This window comes from Vigna unguiculata, chromosome 11 (assembly GCF_004118075.2).
Source record: "Vigna unguiculata cultivar IT97K-499-35 chromosome 11, ASM411807v1, whole genome shotgun sequence".
NCBI classification, from domain to species: domain Eukaryota; kingdom Viridiplantae; phylum Streptophyta; class Magnoliopsida; order Fabales; family Fabaceae; genus Vigna; species Vigna unguiculata.
The window spans coordinates 30731258-30750077 of record NC_040289.1 but is presented as its reverse complement, the minus strand read 5'-3'; the positions used below and the strand labels follow the sequence as shown (position 1 = coordinate 30750077).

The 18820-nt window shown below is 30.7% G+C and overlaps 2 protein-coding genes across 9 annotated transcripts; one reads left to right on the top strand and one right to left on the bottom strand.

Moving 5' to 3' along the window:
- Nucleotides 1-2297: 2297 nt before the first annotated feature.
- LOC114169884 lies at nucleotides 2298-6036 on the top strand. Its single transcript, XM_028055264.1, has 6 exons — nucleotides 2298-3199; nucleotides 3306-3514; nucleotides 3885-4107; nucleotides 4903-4988; nucleotides 5112-5203; nucleotides 5366-6036. Exons 1-6 carry the CDS (start codon nucleotides 3104-3106, stop codon nucleotides 5605-5607), a joined length of 948 nt encoding a protein of 315 aa, XP_027911065.1. The 5' UTR covers nucleotides 2298-3103; the 3' UTR covers nucleotides 5608-6036.
- Nucleotides 6037-13819: 7783 nt separating this feature from the next.
- LOC114168956 (ELMO domain-containing protein A) lies at nucleotides 13820-17953 on the bottom strand. Of its 8 annotated transcripts, none has more exons than XM_028053951.1 (11): nucleotides 17134-17416; nucleotides 16516-16618; nucleotides 15938-16084; nucleotides 15751-15857; nucleotides 15566-15634; nucleotides 15266-15381; nucleotides 15073-15127; nucleotides 14816-14936; nucleotides 14531-14578; nucleotides 14331-14425; nucleotides 13820-14158 (listed from the first exon to the last, which is right to left on the bottom strand). In XM_028053951.1, the coding sequence occupies exons 1-11, from the start codon at nucleotides 17185-17187 to the stop codon at nucleotides 14063-14065; spliced, it is 1011 nt and encodes a 336-aa protein (XP_027909752.1). In that variant the 5' UTR covers nucleotides 17188-17416; the 3' UTR covers nucleotides 13820-14062. The 8 variants fall into 8 exon arrangements, with proteins under 8 accessions (XP_027909752.1, XP_027909755.1, XP_027909754.1 ...); XM_028053954.1 differs by lacking the exon at nucleotides 17134-17416 and adding an exon at nucleotides 17733-17953 and having other exon boundaries at nucleotides 13828-14158; nucleotides 15938-16010; XM_028053953.1 differs by lacking the exon at nucleotides 17134-17416 and adding an exon at nucleotides 17430-17623 and having other exon boundaries at nucleotides 13828-14158; nucleotides 15938-16010.
- Nucleotides 17954-18820: the final 867 nt, after the last annotated feature.

The window sequence follows — 18820 nt, the reverse complement described above, 5'->3', positions numbered from 1 at the left end:
ACATGAAAGTTCCCTAGATTTTAAAAACACTGACCCAAATTTAGTTTGCAAGTTGAAAAATTCTTTTTACAACTTGAAACAATCTCCTCGTTGTTGGTTTGCTAAGTCAGCTACTGCCTGGAAGCGCTATGGCTTTACCCAATCCTATTTAGATCACTCATTGTTTATATTGCACAAAGGATAAATACATCTCTATGTGCTAACCTATGTGAATGACTTAGTTATTGTAGGCAACAATATTTCAATCATGACAATTTTTAAAGCTTACTTAGGTTCTTGCTTTATATCAAGGACTTAGGAGTTTTAAAATTTATTTTAGGATTAGAGATAGTCCATAATCTTGGGGGAGTTTATCTTTTTCAACGAAAATATGTCTTGAAAAGTATTGAAGACACATGTTTATTAGGTGTTAAATTCTATTTGTCGTTGCTTAGAATTTAGCAAACAAAACCAAAATCCCCCTAATGAAGTATAGGGAAACCCAGAGTATCGAATCTAAGGAAACAATGCGTATTAGGCCTAGCTTGCACAATTTAATCTCACTAAATATAAAATAAAGCATGAAATGGGGAAAAATAAATTTTAGTAAAAGTAAAATTAATCTCTAACTATTTAAATGACCCTAAATGCATAGGATGCAAATGCATGTGTTACTTCTAGAGAAATGATGATATGCATAATCTAAAATGGAATGAAGGATTTTACAGAAATGATGATGTGCAAAATCTAAAATGGAATGAAGGACTAAACTTAAAGTGGAAGGACACATACCTAAATGAAATATGAATGCATATGCATAATGCATGAAACTTAATGGTAATGATCAACTAAACTTTAATTGGAATGAAGGTTCCAAGCCTATGGATTTTTCAACGAAATAACAACATTAGTTAGCTTTAACTTCTGGTACACCTCTTAAAGGTTCAGAATCCTTTCAAAGAATGATTGGGCGACTAATCTATTTGTTTGTAACTATACTTGATCTTGCTTATTATGTACACATCTTATCTTAATTTATGCATAAACCTCATAAAGAGCATTGAGATGTAGCCTTAAGGGTTATTAAATATTTGAAGAAACATTTAGGGCAAGGTATTCTACTATGGTCTAATAGTAAACTAGAACTGCAAAGATGGTGTAATTCAAATTGGTCGGGGTTGTCCACTTACAAGATGTTTTTTGACTGATAATATGTGTTTCTTGGTTCTTCTCAAATATCTTGAAAAAGTAAAAAGTAATTAACAATCTCTTTGTCTTCTCGAATATCTTGATGAACTCGCTTATATATTTTAAATTCGACCTATCTCTAATTGATGTTGTGTATGTTTGGAAATGCGTTCAAAAAGACTGAATCGATTCATCGACGGAAAAGCAAAATTTGCTTATCATTGACGTGGATCTTTTAATTAATTTGACGTGAATATTTTATTTGAAACGAATTATGCGTTAGATTGACGCCAAGCCAAACACACTGGTTGAATCTCTAATATTACTTGGTGTATATGAACACACTAAGAATTTCTATTTTATTGGATTTTTATAAGTTATTTTTATTTTCATAAAAAACATAATCTATTAAAATAAAAGTTTTAGTAAAGTTTTTCATAATAGTTTTAAATTTATTTTGATGCTTTTAATGGCCAAAATTATGATATAAACCTTCAAATAGCATAAGTTTATTAGAAAGACAGTCAATTATATTTTTCTAAAACCCCCTTAAACCAGAAAACCAACTAGTTTTGATTATAAACCAGAATTGAGAGAAAGAAAGTGACATTAAACTTGCTAGATTTTAAGATATTTTGTCTAGTTGTGCATACCAAATCTCTTAACTTTTATTTATCAAGCACTGGTCAATTTTGACACTTTTCTTTTGTTTGTTCCCGCACTCAGAATTTTTTATTATGCGTGGTCATACTTCTATTTTTTTAAACTCAAATTAATTGAGTCAGACATGCCATTTTCTCGTTTTTATGCCACAAATATTTTCTTTTTCTAACAAAACATACGGCTATATATTAATTGCAACTTTTTTATGAAAATAATTAATTAAAGTCCTTTCCTATGATAAAAAAATAATCTTTAAAATTGCATGGCTTTTTCTTTAAAATAAGTAATTCCGAATAAATCTAAAAAATCACGGTAAAAATTAATTGTGCATTCAACTTTGGAATTAAAGATAATTAGTAGACTAATTCTTGACAAAACATGATTACCTAGGAAATGAGAAATAAAAAGCTGAGTATATAATCTGAGACCAAGGAGAGAGAGAAACATGAATTTGAGTAATGTTACAGATTTGGTGTTTGTGTGTGACGCGGTAAAGGAAAATGCTCCTATATAGCTATTCTACATTTCCCGTTCTTCACATTTCATCATAAATTCGCACTTTCTAGAAACCAAACCAAGTCCCTTCTTCTTCGCTTCTGCTTCTTTGGATATTTCTGAACCAAACCATTTTCTCTCTGTTTTTTTTTCTAACTTCCTCCATCCCCTTCCCATACCCTCTGACTCATTCTTTCTGTTCACTTTTCTTTCCTCCTCCTTTTCACTTCTTCTCAGACAACACAAACACGGGTTTATCTTCAGACTTTTTTTTTTCTTAAAAAAAGAAAATATTCCCTCAGTTTCGTTTCTTTCAATCTAGCGTGTCTTTGTTTGTTGCTGTTCCTGGCCTTCTTGGTTTAAGGTTAAAGCGTCAGCGTGTTGTCTTTCCTTAAATGTCCAACAAAGAAGCCTTGCCTTGAGTTTTCTTCAAGACTTGGTTTATCAAACCACGAAAGAGTTGTGATTGTTTGTTTACGTAACTTTGTGCTGAACTGGAAACGTTTCTATTGGCCAAGTCAGTGCTTGTTACAACAGGGAAATTGTTAAAGCAGATTAAAAAGACAGCTAGATTGAGATTTTTGTGGGCAAAAATTCGGTGTTCAAACGCCAAAAAAAAAACAAGACTTTGACTCTTAGCTGTTGGGATTTTCAATTCTGTTTCTTTTCTCTCATTGAGCTCAAAAATAAAAAATTCCCAACTCTGTTTTCCCCTTGTCTTAGTTCTCATTGTGAGAGGAGCTGCGGAATCTCCTTCGTCTCTTTTCTCTCCGACACCATGATTTTCGATAAAGGGTCAATGCAATCTAAGTCTAACCTTGACTGCTTCCTCCGCCGTACGACACCTGTTGTTCCGTCTCAGTTTCTTCCGAAGGTGTTATTTTCATTTGTTGTTGTCTATATCTTGTTTTCTGGTGGTTTCATTGTGTTTTTGTGATGGTGGGTTGTCTCTGATCCTGAGTTTTTGTTTTTTCCTACAGCACGAGATTCGAAACCTTAACCGTTTGTGGCACCCGTGGGAGAGAGAAGCGGTTGAGTACTTCACTTTGGGTGATCTCTGGAATAGGTTCGACGAATGGAGTGCTTATGGAGCTGGAGTTCCCATTTCCTTGTCCAATGAGGAGACACTTGTTCAGTACTATGTTCCTTACCTTTCCGCAATTCAAATATTCACCAGCAGCACTTTCAGGTATGTCATACATGTGTGCACATGAAGATAATCAAGATACCCATGTTGTGGTGTTGTTCAATTTTTATACTTTCGATGAAATCAAAGTTTCCGAGGGTTTTTTCATTGATGTCCCAAATAAGCATATTTTATTTTCAAATGGGATTATTTGGTACTGAACGAATGTGACTCAATTGGCAACAATAGATGTAGATGTTGTGGGAAGAACTTAAATTTGATTTCTGCATAATCAATCTTCAGAAGTAGTTTTAACTCTTAAGTGTGGTTAATTGTAGGAACAAATATTAACATGGAAGCTCTGAATTTGATTTTTACAGAACACAAGATTTAAGTGTAATGAGTTCTGAATTTGGGTGTTTTGTCTTTTCAGGGAAGAGACAGAGTCAGGTGAGTGTGAGACAAGGGATTCGTACAGCGATTCCTACAGTGAAGAGAGTGAGTGTGATAAGCTATGGAGGTGGGATGGAACTTCATCAGAGGAAGGAGGATCTGAACATGATTGTTTGTGGCACATGAATGATCGATTGGGACACCTTTACTTTCAGTATTTTGAAAGATCAACACCATATGGGAGAGTTCCTCTAATGGATAAGGTCCGTTGTTTTGTTCTTGTTGGCCATTTCTGACTTTTACAAATTTTTTACTGGTAATTTATTTCTGTTATCTGATGTGCTGAAACGCATTTCATTTCATTTCATATATATCTGGATTCTGATTTTGGTGTTCTTGGTGAAATGAGAACCAACAGATTAGGCATAAGGAGGAAATAGTGAATAGGGAATGTTCTCTTTTAGAAAGGTGTGTTGTAATCACTAAAAATCTCTAGTGATAGGGCATCCCTAAAAGGTTCACTGTGACTTTTGACTTATCAATGTGAATCCAGAGAACTCATTTTTCTCCGCTCATAATAATAACATAGCACTTTCAATATTATTATTCTTATTGTGATGCTTCTTCAGCAGCATATGTTCTTCTTCCAAAACCTTTTGCCGGATGTTGTTTTCACTTGTCTCTGTTTAGATTCTTCTGATCCGTGTTCAAAAAAACCATAATTTAGTCCTTCAATAGATTAACTTATCTTCACACCAATACGAGACTTCCAGAAATTGTGGGTTCAAAAGAAGTCCTTAAAGAATCAAATTACGTTGTCCCTTTTGTGAATGCTTACAAAATTAACTCACAACCACAATGTTAAGGCTTCAAAATTAGAAAGTACACATGATGGTTGTAATGTAATGTAACAGATCACAAAGATTCTGGTCTGTGATACCTTATGTGTACATGTGTTAATGCAACATCATGTGATTAAGATTAATTTTGATCTAGATTTTAATCACGTCCAGTGGACCCCACTCTGATGCAGACCAAATAATTTTTATGTTTTTCAGATTACTGGGTTAGCAGAGAGATACCCAGGGTTAATGTCACTTAGAAGTGTAGATCTTTCCCCAGCAAGTTGGATGGCAGTTGCATGGTAATTAATATTCTCTCTCATTCTTAACATGGTTAAACAAATTTAAGTTGTATCCTTAATTCTTAATTCTTGGCATTATAATGGAGTTTAAGCATTTATTAAGTTAATCGATTCTGTTTTCAGGTACCCCATATATCATATTCCCATGGGGAGAACAATTAAAGATCTCTCAACATGCTTCCTCACTTACCACACACTGTCATCTTCATTCCAAGGTATAGTTATCATTCATCTCTTCTTCATGCTTCACACTGCATAATTATGTTGAACCAGCACACCCCTTTTGAAAATTAAATTTACCCGAAAAACGAAAAAAGCATAGAACTTTGGAATGAGAATATGCACTAAGTGGAAGTTTTGGTGATGATGTGTGATAGATATGGATGTGGATGATGATACCGTGGGAGGGAAAGAGAAGAGGAAAGAAGGTGAAGGAATTTCGCTGGCAGCGTTTGGTTTGGCCACGTATAAGATGCAAGGGAATTTGTGGGTCTCAGGGAATTATGGTAGGGACCAAGAAAAACTGGTCTCACTGTTGAGCGTGGCAGATTCATGGTTGAAGCAACTAAGGGTCCAACATCATGACTTTAATTACTTCATGGGCATTCGGCATGGCTGAGACAATTAATGCAGTGCTTTACGAATTGACCTATGAAATCACTAATCCTCCTTTTTGGGATGTTTGGTTGTTGTGGCCTTTGCTTGGACCATTAATTGCACCCCTGTTTTTGCTTTTGAGTGTCATCAGCAGTGAGATTTGTACTTATAATTGTAATTGTAGTTGTTGGATTAGGACAAGGCGTGCCCTTGTAAAGGGTAACCCTGAACGAATTGACTCCTTTCATTGTAGAGTGGTAGGTGAGGAGGCCATAGTGACTTACTAAGATCATGTGAGAGTGAGATTACATAGAACTTTGAACTTGGATTTGGATTTTGTATGTATCATGTATATGTATATGTATGGATACGGATGTATGTATGGACGATGAATGACTTTGCTATTGACCAATGATGACACCGTAGTTGAGACGCAGAATGTTTCTGCAAATGCCACGTATTGCCATGAACAATTTTTTATTGTAGTTGTTTTGTTTTTGGTACAAAGGAAAAAAAAATATTAAAGAATGCAATCTAAGGAGGAAGGTTCATGAGAAATGAATGAACGGTTGGACATTTGGGTTGTGGGCTTTATTTGCGTGTGGGCCCATAATAATAACAGGACATAGCACATGGAGTACCCTAATTCTGCTATTATAAAATACGGTTGTGATATATGCATAAATATCCTCACCTAGATTTTGGAGCCAAAAATTATAAATTTGTTTCATAATTATCCAATCCACGTGCGGTGTTAGGTTGCCGCGTGCGTCTTCTCCTAGTATTTTATTTCTAGTATTTTATTTATTCAATTTTATAAATTTACTTATAATTTTTCGGGGCCTATTTTATATTAGTTTATTTGCAATTTTACTATATTATATCAATTTTTAATATTATTTATTTTCACCGATAAACCTATGGTGATAAATACTTAGTATTCTTGTGACATTGGACGTGAAAATTAACTAACTAGATGTAACTATAAATAATGGATGATGTGCATTTAAAGATATGTTTGATATTTCAGGAAGTTATGAATACCATATAAATGGAATTATAATTGTATTAAATATATCTTATTACCTAATAATTCTTTTTTCTCTTCGTTTAATATAAGACATAATATAGAAACTGATATTTTAAAAGGAATTTAATTTTTCTTTTCTCTATCTATGTTTATTAATAGTGTTTTGTTTGTAATAACTGGAATTACAAAAGCAACCACAACTAAATGAAACATTTAGGAATTGTTCTCCTGATTTATTAGCAAAAAATGTTAAAATTTTATTTTTAGAATTAAATTTAACTTCGAGAGTATTATTAACATCCTGTAACATCGATCTTAGTATTATTATTTCTAATTAAAAAGGTGCACAGCTTATCTAACCTTAAAAAGTATTTAGTCTATCCCTCCTAAAACTACTCTATTTTTTTATTATTTTATAAAAATATTATTAAACTAATTTGGTTGTAATATATTTTAAAAAAGTTTTTATAAAAATATTTATTTAGATGTAATAAAATATTGACATGGTTTCTGACATTTTCTTATAATCAAGTGATAAGTACTTTCATTAATTTTAAAATTTTAATTCTTTTAATATTTTAATAAATTATACATTTTATAATAAATTATACATTTTATAATATACATTACATTGCGGTCTTTTTTTCGTCGCATATATGCTTTGATAGTAAGTGTATAAAAATGAATAATTTCGTACAAAATGAAAATATAAATGATGTAATGAATATCAAATATTTTCGTGTGCAAATAGATTTGTTAGCTTATACATAAAATAAGTCATACAAGAAGATATCTAGAATAGAGGGAAAAAGTTATTTTTCTACAACTATTACTTGAACCACACATTGTTATTGAAAGATCTATTTACTTCATATGATACTACAAATTCATATGATACTACAATGTAAACAGATTAAATTCGAGTGAATGTCTATTCTAAGATCAAACCAGAAAAATAAAAATTAATTAATTCAATTTATATGACATAAAAAGAAAACAAGTACATTCAACTATAAACACACTCATATATATATATATATATATATATATATATATATATATATATATATATCATATTTATTCTCACTTTAATTTATTAAATATTTTTTGTTTATTTGATAATATAATTTTAATTTATGCAATTATAATTTTTTTTGTTTGACACTTTCGAGAATATATATATTTAATAAATCATATTCTCTTTACTTTTGTTTGTATATTCTGTTGAGATAAAATTATTAAATAAAAATTTAAACATATTCAAATAAGTATGAATTCAATAAATAGACATTCCTTTTATTAGACAGGACCAGAAATGAAATTTCATACCTATGTAATATTTATAACAAGAATGAATATAAATTTTAATTCAAATACAAGAATAAATATGGTCAAACATGCATGTCAAAGTCATCATATTTTTAAGTATTTTAAAACACTTTCTCCCTTTCCGTTCTACATTGAATTATTTTTAGTAAAATAATTTTTATAAAACTTATTATATATATATATATATATATATATATATATATATTCATAGCTGAAGAATATATAGTGTAAAAAATGTTTAAAATATCAATATATATTATATATTTATTCATTTTTATGCCTAAAATGTCATCTAGATATACAAGTCAGAATCCACTAAAGTAGCAACTTGTGTTGAACATATAAAGTTGCAGTTTGTTTAATAGTGGATTCCAAGGTTTGGTATGAAAGGTTAAATGACTATGCACCCCAAACTTGTATAGAAAATACGTAAATTAGGTAGTAATATGATTCTATATGATTGCTTTAATTAGGAAATCAGCATATTCATACCAAATAAATCAGGCATATAAATTTTGATGAAAACATGATATTACTAAGATGGTTTAGTCCTCGTTCATTATTATTAGCTTGATATATATAAAGATTCATTTTATATAAAATGTATCCGAATGAAGCAAAACCAATTCTTAAATATAAGAAAGTTGGTGTAGATAATGCAAGAAGTCAAAAGCAATATATACATTGTGACAGATAACTGTCCTCCGGTTGAAGTTGTTTTCTCTTAAATTATGCAAAAAAATATAGTGAGTTGTTCTTGGTGTGATTAAAGGGGTTTTTGAAGGCTCCATTTTCAAAGAAATCGGCACGTTGTTTAGCACTTTGTCGTGTTAATGATAATAAAAAGTGATCCAAATTTGACAAAATGAGTTGCAGGATGGGACAGTACAGTGAAGTGATGCCAAGATTATAACCACCAACAGTTTTAAAGTGTGAGAAAGGCATGAATTTGATCCTTCAAAGTGTTGAGAGTGGTAACAACCAACAAACCCATCACTGATGCAATCACTAACACATGGGTTATGGTCCTCAAAGTCAATGCATCAGTATCATTTAGCTGTTTGGCACTTCATTGGTCTACAAATTTCATTTCATCAATTTCAAAATACAACTTGGATCACACAATGTTTTCTTTTAATTCATTCTTTTCATTTTTAATCATCACCATCCTTCAATATCCATTTTTTAATCACTATGTAACTAGTCTAACTGATTTATAAAAGTATATAAATAATATGATTAAAATACTTTTAATTATATATCAACATGAGTTTAAGTAAACTCACGACTTGATCAGGACTAGATGTTAAGGGACGGGTAGAGTACAAGTATTGCCATCATCTCTACCTTATTCCTTCACTTGGATTCTTATTTAAGAATAAGTTTGACAACAAGTAAAAATGTCTATCAATATTATTATTTGTTATGCCAATAACTAGTTGATCATATATGAGCTCTGAGTTGATCATAATAATTTTAAAATTTTGCAGTCACAATTGTGTATATACACAATACATAATAATGTTAGAATATTTATTAATTATAACCTTATTATTTATTAATTATCGTATAAAGAAGCATAATAATGTTGCTATTTATTATTTCTTTTATAAAGATATGTATATTAATGTTATTTCTGATCTAATAGCATATTGTTTATTTTGATATATTTTCTCATTAAATTCCTTGATAATTATGAATACAATTTATTAAATTTTAATATATGCAAAAAGGTATTAAGTTATTATGATTTATTTTTCCTCTGTTATTTTATTTTAATTATTTTTGTATTTGTATATTTTATTATGTTAATTATTTTTATAAATGTCATTCAAAATCTCAAAGAGTAAAACTGGATTAATTTTAACTTCTAATAAAATCTAATAATTATTTTATTGGTAAAATATTACTTACTTTACTAGCATTCACTCAAGGACTAAAAACTCTATCACGTTTCCTTTTGTTTCTTCCTATTTACTTGAAAACATTCAGAGACTAAAGGCATTTGCTAACTTTTTTAGATTTTTGTTTAAATTTTAATGATTTTTATATTATATTAACGGTGAAAGTTATTAGTTTTGTAAATTTAGTTTGATCAAATATTGACAAAATAATTGATTTTATTTTCATAAAAAGTAAAATTTACGACTCGTGTTACTATTTCACCGTTTATGATTATATAAACCTTTCATAATCATAATCAAGATCTCGATTTTAATTACCTTGATTATAATTGTATTAATTTTTTGATTGGGTTTGTAGTTGGATTTTGGATTTTAGTTGTATTAATTTTTAATTGAGAAATAAATTTTAATTGTATTAATATTTCATTTAATTAGGTGAGAGGTGATTGTGTAACTAACAACACAAATAACAATGTAAATTTTTAATTACATTAACTTTAGTTAGGTTTAGATATAATTTAAACTGAATTTATTGACCAAAAAATATGAACAGATAATGCATGAGAAAATTTGAAAATAAAATGATTATTTATACAATTTTACGATTTTATTCGGCGATCCTACCAATCCTACTATATTATGATTAGCTATGGGATCTCACTCCTTGCAACTACATGTAAAATAATAGGATTTCATGATTTTATAATTTAGGGTTAAATATGTTTTTGGTCCCTCAAGTTTCTCAGTAAATTTTGGAATTAGTCTCTCTTCGAAACTTTATACCAATTTAGTCCTTCATCTCTATAAATGCGTGGATTTAATATTTCTTATCAATTTTTGTTAAGTTTATTTGAAATTTTAAACGTATTTTATGATAATATTTGAGTTAACACTGAAGTAAAAATGTGTCAAACGGTATAAACAATTCACAATGGCGGATCTTCACCAAAATTTTTGGGAGAGCCAAAATAATATACTCAAAATTTATATATTTAATATTTTTGTGACTAATTCAATAAAAATGAATACACAATCTAGTACATATATAATTATCAAAGAAATTATACAATCTAAAGGAATGTCTATCGTTTTTGTCATATTTTTTAACTCATGGAAATTGATTATAATTAGATTTTTCAGTTAACTTTTTTCGATGTAAATAATCATATTATCTGCAAAATATTCATCTTCCGATTTATTAACATACATTTGATTCAAAAAATATTCACAAACTTTCATTTCATTATTATGCGATAAATAACATATTATCATGTTTTCATCTTCACTAATAATTTCTCTATCAATTTTAAAAAATAAATTTATTTTTTTATTTTTCATTAATATACCTATTTAGAAAATAAGTTTAAGACTAAAAAATAATTTATCATAATCTAATCAAAAGTTGAGAGACATAATTACAAAAAAAAACTATGATAATCAAGTTACAATTAAAAATTGACTATGAAAAATCACATAGTATATTGTTTCTTCTTCTATATTAATAAAAAATTAATATACAAAAAGGTCATGAGATAAAAAAATAATACTAAATGTTAAAGAAATAGTTTACTATCAAGTGAGACAAGAGAAAATTACCTTATTTATTTATTTAATAATGGAAGAGAAAATATAAAAAGATGAGGATAGAAATACTGAGTTTATGCCTAACTTTTTTTTAGTAACAAAAGAAAATAAATAAACATAAAAGAAGAATACAAAATATAAAAAACTCAAAAGATAATTAAGAGAGAAAATAAAAAATATCTTAATAATTTTGTTTTCTTATATATTTAATTTTATATTTTATTATTTATTATTGTACTTTATAAAATAAATAAAAAATAATTAATTTAATTTTTATTAATTTTGAATATAATATTATTTAATTTAAAATATTTAAAATATTTTAAAAAAATAAATGTAAAATAATGAAAAAAAAATTAAAAAAATTGGGGAGGGGGGGCCGTGGCACCCGCCTGCCCCTTGTATGCTCCGCCACTGACAATTCAAATATTATGATGAAATGCACTTGAAACGTTAGATAAACTTAACAAAATTTGGTTAAAATGACTAAATTCACGCATTTTTAAAGATGAACGACTAAATTGGTATAAAATTTCGTTTCAAATTTCACTGAAACTTGAGGGAGTGAAAATATATTTAATCCTACTTTTTATGCGATAACATTATCATTAATCTCTTTCCACCTTTATTTTGTGATGTTTAGGGATTTTCTTTAATTGTATCTACACAATTGTCTTTTGTCAAAATTGTCTTCATCTTTCCTTTTCTCAACGAAAAATTATTCTTGTTAATAACATAATAACATAAAAACTGATAGAAAAGAAAAAGATGTTTTGTTGTCATAGAGATATCAGATACAAATGCAGATGTAATCTCACAGTTGAGCCGTGATATTTAAAGACGTCATAATTGAGCGAATGTGGACAAATACAGTGATTGAAAATGGCTCACCTAGTATACATATCCAGCTAGCACTGGATCATGGATGTGGATAGGCTTCAATGGTGGACACCAATATGCGCTTTTAATGCTTATATACCAAGTAAAGCAGAATTCAATCTTCTTCTCCTTGTGCCATGCCATCATGAGTTTGATAAGGTCACATGAAAAAAAGTTCAATGCTCTTTGGTGATTCCAATCCACAACATGTCTTCTCATGACTATCGAATGTTCTTCACTCATTTTAATCAAACCATTCGTGCATCATGCTGAGTAATTATAGTTACGTTTCCTAGTAACTAAACTCCTTCAAGGGTCAAAATTTTGATGGACAAGTGTATGCATGTCTTCTGAATATATATGAAGTTAATTAGTTCTTACGTAAGCAATATGAATAAGCTAGCTGAAAAGTGTGATGAGTAGAAGCAATCATGTTAAATATATGCTCCACCCTATAATTTTGTTACACTTTCTTTTATTGTACTGCTGCATTTCAAAACTGTGTAACATAACGAGATCTTGCTAGGTGTCACTTATAGGTGCTAGTTGAAGGATTATCAGAGAGAAAATGGAACAAACAAAACGAGATTATAATAAACCCATCTGCAATAGCAGAAGTACAAATCAGATGGTCATTTTCTCATTAACAGTGATAAAGTTGGACTCAAACTAGTCATTTATCAGTGTCAGTTCCACTATGTATTGACTATGTTTACATAAATGGAGATCATGTCCATTAGAGTTTGAAAACCATGCAGCTGTCTCTTTTAGCAGTAAAATTCAGAAAAAGACAGCAAAATAATTCAGAAAAAAGAGAAAGGAGCAAGAAAGTTTCAGATAATCTTCAATTAATCTATTAAGAGTGGTTTCTAATATTTAAATTTAATAATTTGTTAATAACTGTTTAGTGATTAAGATGGTCAAATTCATAAACCACATCATTGTTAGTTGTCAACCTCTAGAATTAAATTGGTTAACTTCTTTATACTTAAGTTAGGAATCAGTTTTTTCAAGGAATCAGTGTAATTGATTAGAGAAAACAAAACTGAAAGAGGAAGAACTTTAATGGAAGAGGAGAATAAAAACAAATAGAATTTAGATAAAAAAATAATATTAGAATAGAATTTAGAAATTTCCTTATTTCTGTATTAAGGAATATTAAACATCAGGGTTATTTTATTAGATCTGAAAACAAATATATGTATGTGATGATAGTTTTGAATGTTCAAATAATAGAAGTGTTAACACAAAGATCAAGTAAATTAATAAACTGCTAAAGTAGTTAAACTATCATTTTAACGATTCTTAATTACTAGTTGGAGTAGGCAACAACAAGTTGTTAAACACCTGTCACGATCAAACCAAATGAATCAATGTAACAATTTTTCAGCTAAGTGAATTAACTTCTGTATTAACCTCATCAGTATTCTATCTTGAAGAATTCTAATTCAATTTTCTTTGAACTGTTTGATGAGATGGTTTCTCACAGTTCATCTTGTCCTTTTCCTCTAAGGATTAAGGAACTCCACAACAACTACAATTTATGGTTCTCAAACGCCCCTTCAATGTCATTATCTCATATTTATTCAGCATATAGAGAACTTGGAAGGTGACTCATACAAATTGATTCAGAAGAGAAGCAAAGTCCTGCAGTTCATTTAGGATAGACATTGTCTGCAATACTTACAAAATTGTGCCACTTGATAATTTTTTTTTTCTTATGGACAGAAGAGGAAGAACTAATCTTAGTGTTACAACAGATTGAAAGCAGGAAGATCTTGAATTCTGTTGATGTCTTCTAAGGAAAGCTCTCTCTCCAATTGAATTCGTGTTGCATTTAGAACATCCTAAAGACACGGGATCACGGGCAGTGTCAATGCATTGCAAAAGTTGAAAAACACCAAACAATATAGGACTGTGTCACATCATCATTAGTGTCCTTGTTCCATTACAGAATATAGCATCTCTCTTATTATAAGGAAATATATTGACACCTAAAATGGAGAACAAAAAGCATACGTTAAAATCCATGTAGGAAGCGTGCATAGCCAGCCATTGTGCATCCATCATCTCAAACGATATACAGTATAAAATATCGAACGCTTCTTCATTTTCTGCAGCAAGATGCAATGAGAATCATGAACATTTGAAGGAGTAAAGCATCAAAAAAAGAAAATACAAGCACGCATTAGACACAACAGATTAAGATGTAACCACACCTCCTAATAACTTGACAAAATTGGCGCCTGGAAGACATCGTGGCTTTTCTGCAAAAAACAAACAACATTCAGTGAAAACGTTATTAGAAAATGTACTTTGCTTTCTCACTTTCTGACAGGAGGGAATATTTACAAACCCCAAATGGTCAAACAACAAAATCATTGATGCAACATGAGAATAAAGTTAAGAGAAATGTTGAGCAAATGCAATGCAGTGGTGGAGTACTAGTTGTTCACTGGGCTACCCTTTACTCTTTCTAGCATTGTGATTAATAGTACACAAACCTGAGTCTAAATCCAACATCTGTATCAACATATATGATATATTAATGCCAGCAACAGCAAATGGGTACTCCCAGGTTGCTCTGATTCCTTCTTTCTTCAGTAACAACCTGTGAAAAGATGCCTTCATTTGAATTTCCATAAAATTAGTAATAACTCATCTTTTCTGCCAGCATAGATATCAAGAAACTAAAATGATAAGACATAAAAGGCAGATGAAGTTGTTTCAGGTGTTCTTAATAGAAGACAGAAATGCATACCGGGTATTTCCTCGCGAAAAACAGTAGATTTTCAAGGGAAATGAAACCACATCCCCTGAGAAAATCAGGATATCAGACATAATATAATACCTTGGTTAAGCATAATGCATTCTCTTTAACTGTGCATGATCAAGTGCTTTCATATAATATGCAATTACTAATCAAAAAATGTTGTATTCGTGTATCTGTGTACCTAAAATCAGTTGATGGATTAGGACCTTGCCATCCCATATCTTTCCATTGGTCAGAAATTAGGCCTTCCAGAGATACATTGGGAAAGGAACACACCCATAAAGCTCTCAGTGCTTCCTGTTGGAAGTTTCAATGATATTATTGGTAGTAAAATGTGTATTGAGATTACAAATCAAAAGTTAAAAGCATTCCTAAAACTTCAGGATAGATTTTGTCTTTCTGTGAAACAGAAATGAAACTTTAATTTTCCAAGAACAAAGAAAAAGAAGAGGTAAAATGGGTTCACAAAAAATAGATGTACTTGATGTTCGGGGCGAGTATCATCATAAGGCACTTGCACCCGTTCTTGAAGCCTTTGAAGTCTTTCCTCCTGACATAATCATAGAAACAATTTAAGTTCATCAGATCTAAAACACAGAGGACTCAGAGAAGGAAAAACAGTGAGAAGAAGAGGGAAATTCAACACATCATCTTCATCCATTTTACCTCAACGGGACTCAAAGGATAGTCAACAAATTTATCATTATTTCGCTTAGTGCTTGTGCGGTGAAAGAGTCCTCCTATCCATGATCTTGATCCAACCATAGCATTAGCTACATGCAACAAAATGTCGATCAGCAGTAGAAGAAAATTTGAATGATAAATAATGCTAACACAGGATAGAATCATTAACTTGCAGTGTTGTTAGTCATTGTATACTTTGACATACTGAATTTCACATCTGAAATAATTTCTTCTATTGCATTCTGAAAATGGTCATTGATTTCATTTGCTATGTCAGAAAACAGAATGCAGAAGAGGCATTCCTCGCAACAAAGTCCTTAAGAATTAAGAAGTGAATCTTGGATTAGAACAAACCAAGCAAACAAGCTCATTTTTTCTGCTTAAGAGTGAGAATTACAAAACATGTCTAGTCCTCACACTTCACTTTAGGTTAATCATTGGTGGAAAGGGTAATTTAATTTCATTTGTAGGATTTGAAATCAAGAATGCTCCCAAAATGAAACTGCAAAATCAAAAACCTTAATCCTTTTTGATAAAAATTAGGCAGCTATATCACCATATTTATAAGCACAATGTCGTTATGGAAGTAGGAAAATCTTTTAATTGAAGTATTTGACGAAAACTGTCTGAAATTTCCCACAATGTTCACTAGTCCTCCACATTCGCATTGATTCATAACATACTGATTTATGAAGAGAAACAAAAATGTGCAGAAAAAGAAAGAGATGGAGAAAAAAATGTACTCACTAAAACATTGAGTCAACTGAGATATTAAGTGAGTGGAATTAGGTGTCCATTCCAACTCTTCATCTTCCTTTCTGTGCCTCCAATAAATCTCATCCTCGTCAACCTGCATTTCAAGTTTGGAAGCATCCTTAAGCAAAGAGTGATGGCATAAAGAGAACATGAACAACATGTCAATGAACCGAAGCGACTGACAAATTTCAATTCCAATCATTCAGATGAATGAATCTTAGCATGTTATCTCAAAGTGCTAAGAACAATGACTCAGGGAAGAATCATGTTTTGGTTTTTAAACTTATCAAAAAGAAATTCTTCGTTTTGAGTAGCAGAGTGAGAAGAAGAAACAAATAGAGAAAAGACTATTGAACTAAATGGCAGATAACAAGCACAAAAACACTTGAGACAACATCAGTGTCAAGATCGAAATGCAAGTGAAGCATCCGCATGATAATTTATTTAAACGCATCACAGTTAGGTAAAAAGAGACAGATTGTGAAAGGTACGACAATGCTTTAATTCCTCAGGAGACTCTACATTGTAAACATTTTTTTTTCTTAAGGCGAATTTTCAAACATGGAGCTTAAGGTAAAGAAAGATATGAGAAAACAATGGTGAATTTACTTTGCGAAGAGAAGAACAAGAGGGAAAACATCGTTTACGCTTCCTCAATCTCATGAGGGTGCAATCAGAAACCAGGTTCTGTTCTATCAACCTTTTTTCTTTAACCGAAAGCAAAAGGGTGGAAAAGACAAATCCATTTTTGAAACAAATGGGTGACCTATGATTGCACTAAACTCATGCACCCTCTCCTATAATTCAACCTCCCCATCATTCCTATGCTGATTTCATCTGTAGCAATTACTAGAGAGAGAAGAAAACAAATGAAACAAAAGTGGCAACATAATTGAAGGCCAAACCTGAGGTTACAAAAGCCATAATAACACGTTGAAATAGAAGAAGGACAAGCATATAAGAAAGGGGTCCTGTTTTTTGGTTTAACTTTATGCTGTAAAGAAGTGAGTGATGCAAAAGAAGATTTGAAAAGTGGAGGTGGGTGTCTCTGCTCTGCCTAGCATTGATTTTTGCTTTTTCTAGCTCACCAACTTTTCATACAAGACAACCATGATATTTGTCCTATCAAGGTAAAGCCTAGGCAAAAAGACATGTAATGTAACACAATATGCAATGTAACATACATAGATAGATATAATAAAATAAACCTGGTATGTGATGTTATGGTATCTGAGAAGAGGTGTCAGTGGTTGTGATGTTGTAGATACTTGGTGGTGGTGATAATGTCAGAAAGAGAGGGAGTGGGGCAGTAAGTGGTGGGGCCAGGCGGAAGAGGGAACACGGGAAGTGGAAAAATGGCATTTTTTTTGGAGAATGAGTTTTGGTTTGAGGAAGGAAAGGAGTGGAAAGGATGGGTGTTGTGTTTGTGTGTCTGTTTCTTTGTGTGGCTTTGGATGCCATACATTTTCCCCATTGTTAGCCTATAACGTAGTTATCGCTCAAGTAACTATCTTTGTGTTTTTTTGTTTTGTTTTTTCATTGGTCCAAATAATAGCATTATTCTTTACGTGTATCTGGTACCAAAGGAAGGAAATTTTGACTGCATTATTCTAGCATTTGGAAGATGAGAGTCGTGTTTGAAAATATAGTTGATAAGATTATAGGATATTTTAGAAGAGGCATTTGGTTGAAAAGAAATTCAAGCATGTAGGTGGAGACATTAAGGATGATGTTCACGATCCAACCAATTCAAAGGTTGTTGATGAATGCGCACGTGTCAAAACTGCCAATTCATTCAGCCTAGTAAATGCGGCAGGAAGTAGTTTTAAGAGAACAGTTGGCCTTTTTCTTCTGAAATTTTGGCACCCTAATGTTTTTTTTATCAAGCTACACCATTTGGGATTGGTCACTTTGAAATATACTGTAGTATGAATTAGTGTCAACGCACGATTTACACTACCAACATGTGGAATTTGAATTCTGTGCAAATTTTTTTGTGTTATTTTTCTATTGTATTTTTATAATATACTAATTACTATTAATTTTAACATTTTAAAATATGTTAAAAAAATATTTAAAATATCAGTAAATTTTTAATGGTCAGATAACAACTTAAAGAACCGGTAAAAATTCTGAACTCTGAAACATGTGACACAAGGCCTAACAGTGACTTGCAGGGTGATCCTAGAAAGCAATACTTAACCGGATTTCAAAATTTGGTAAACCTTTTCAAAATCAAGTTTTTCCTTTATTGGATTTCGAAATTCATTTGTTGAAAGGTCATTTTAGAAATTGC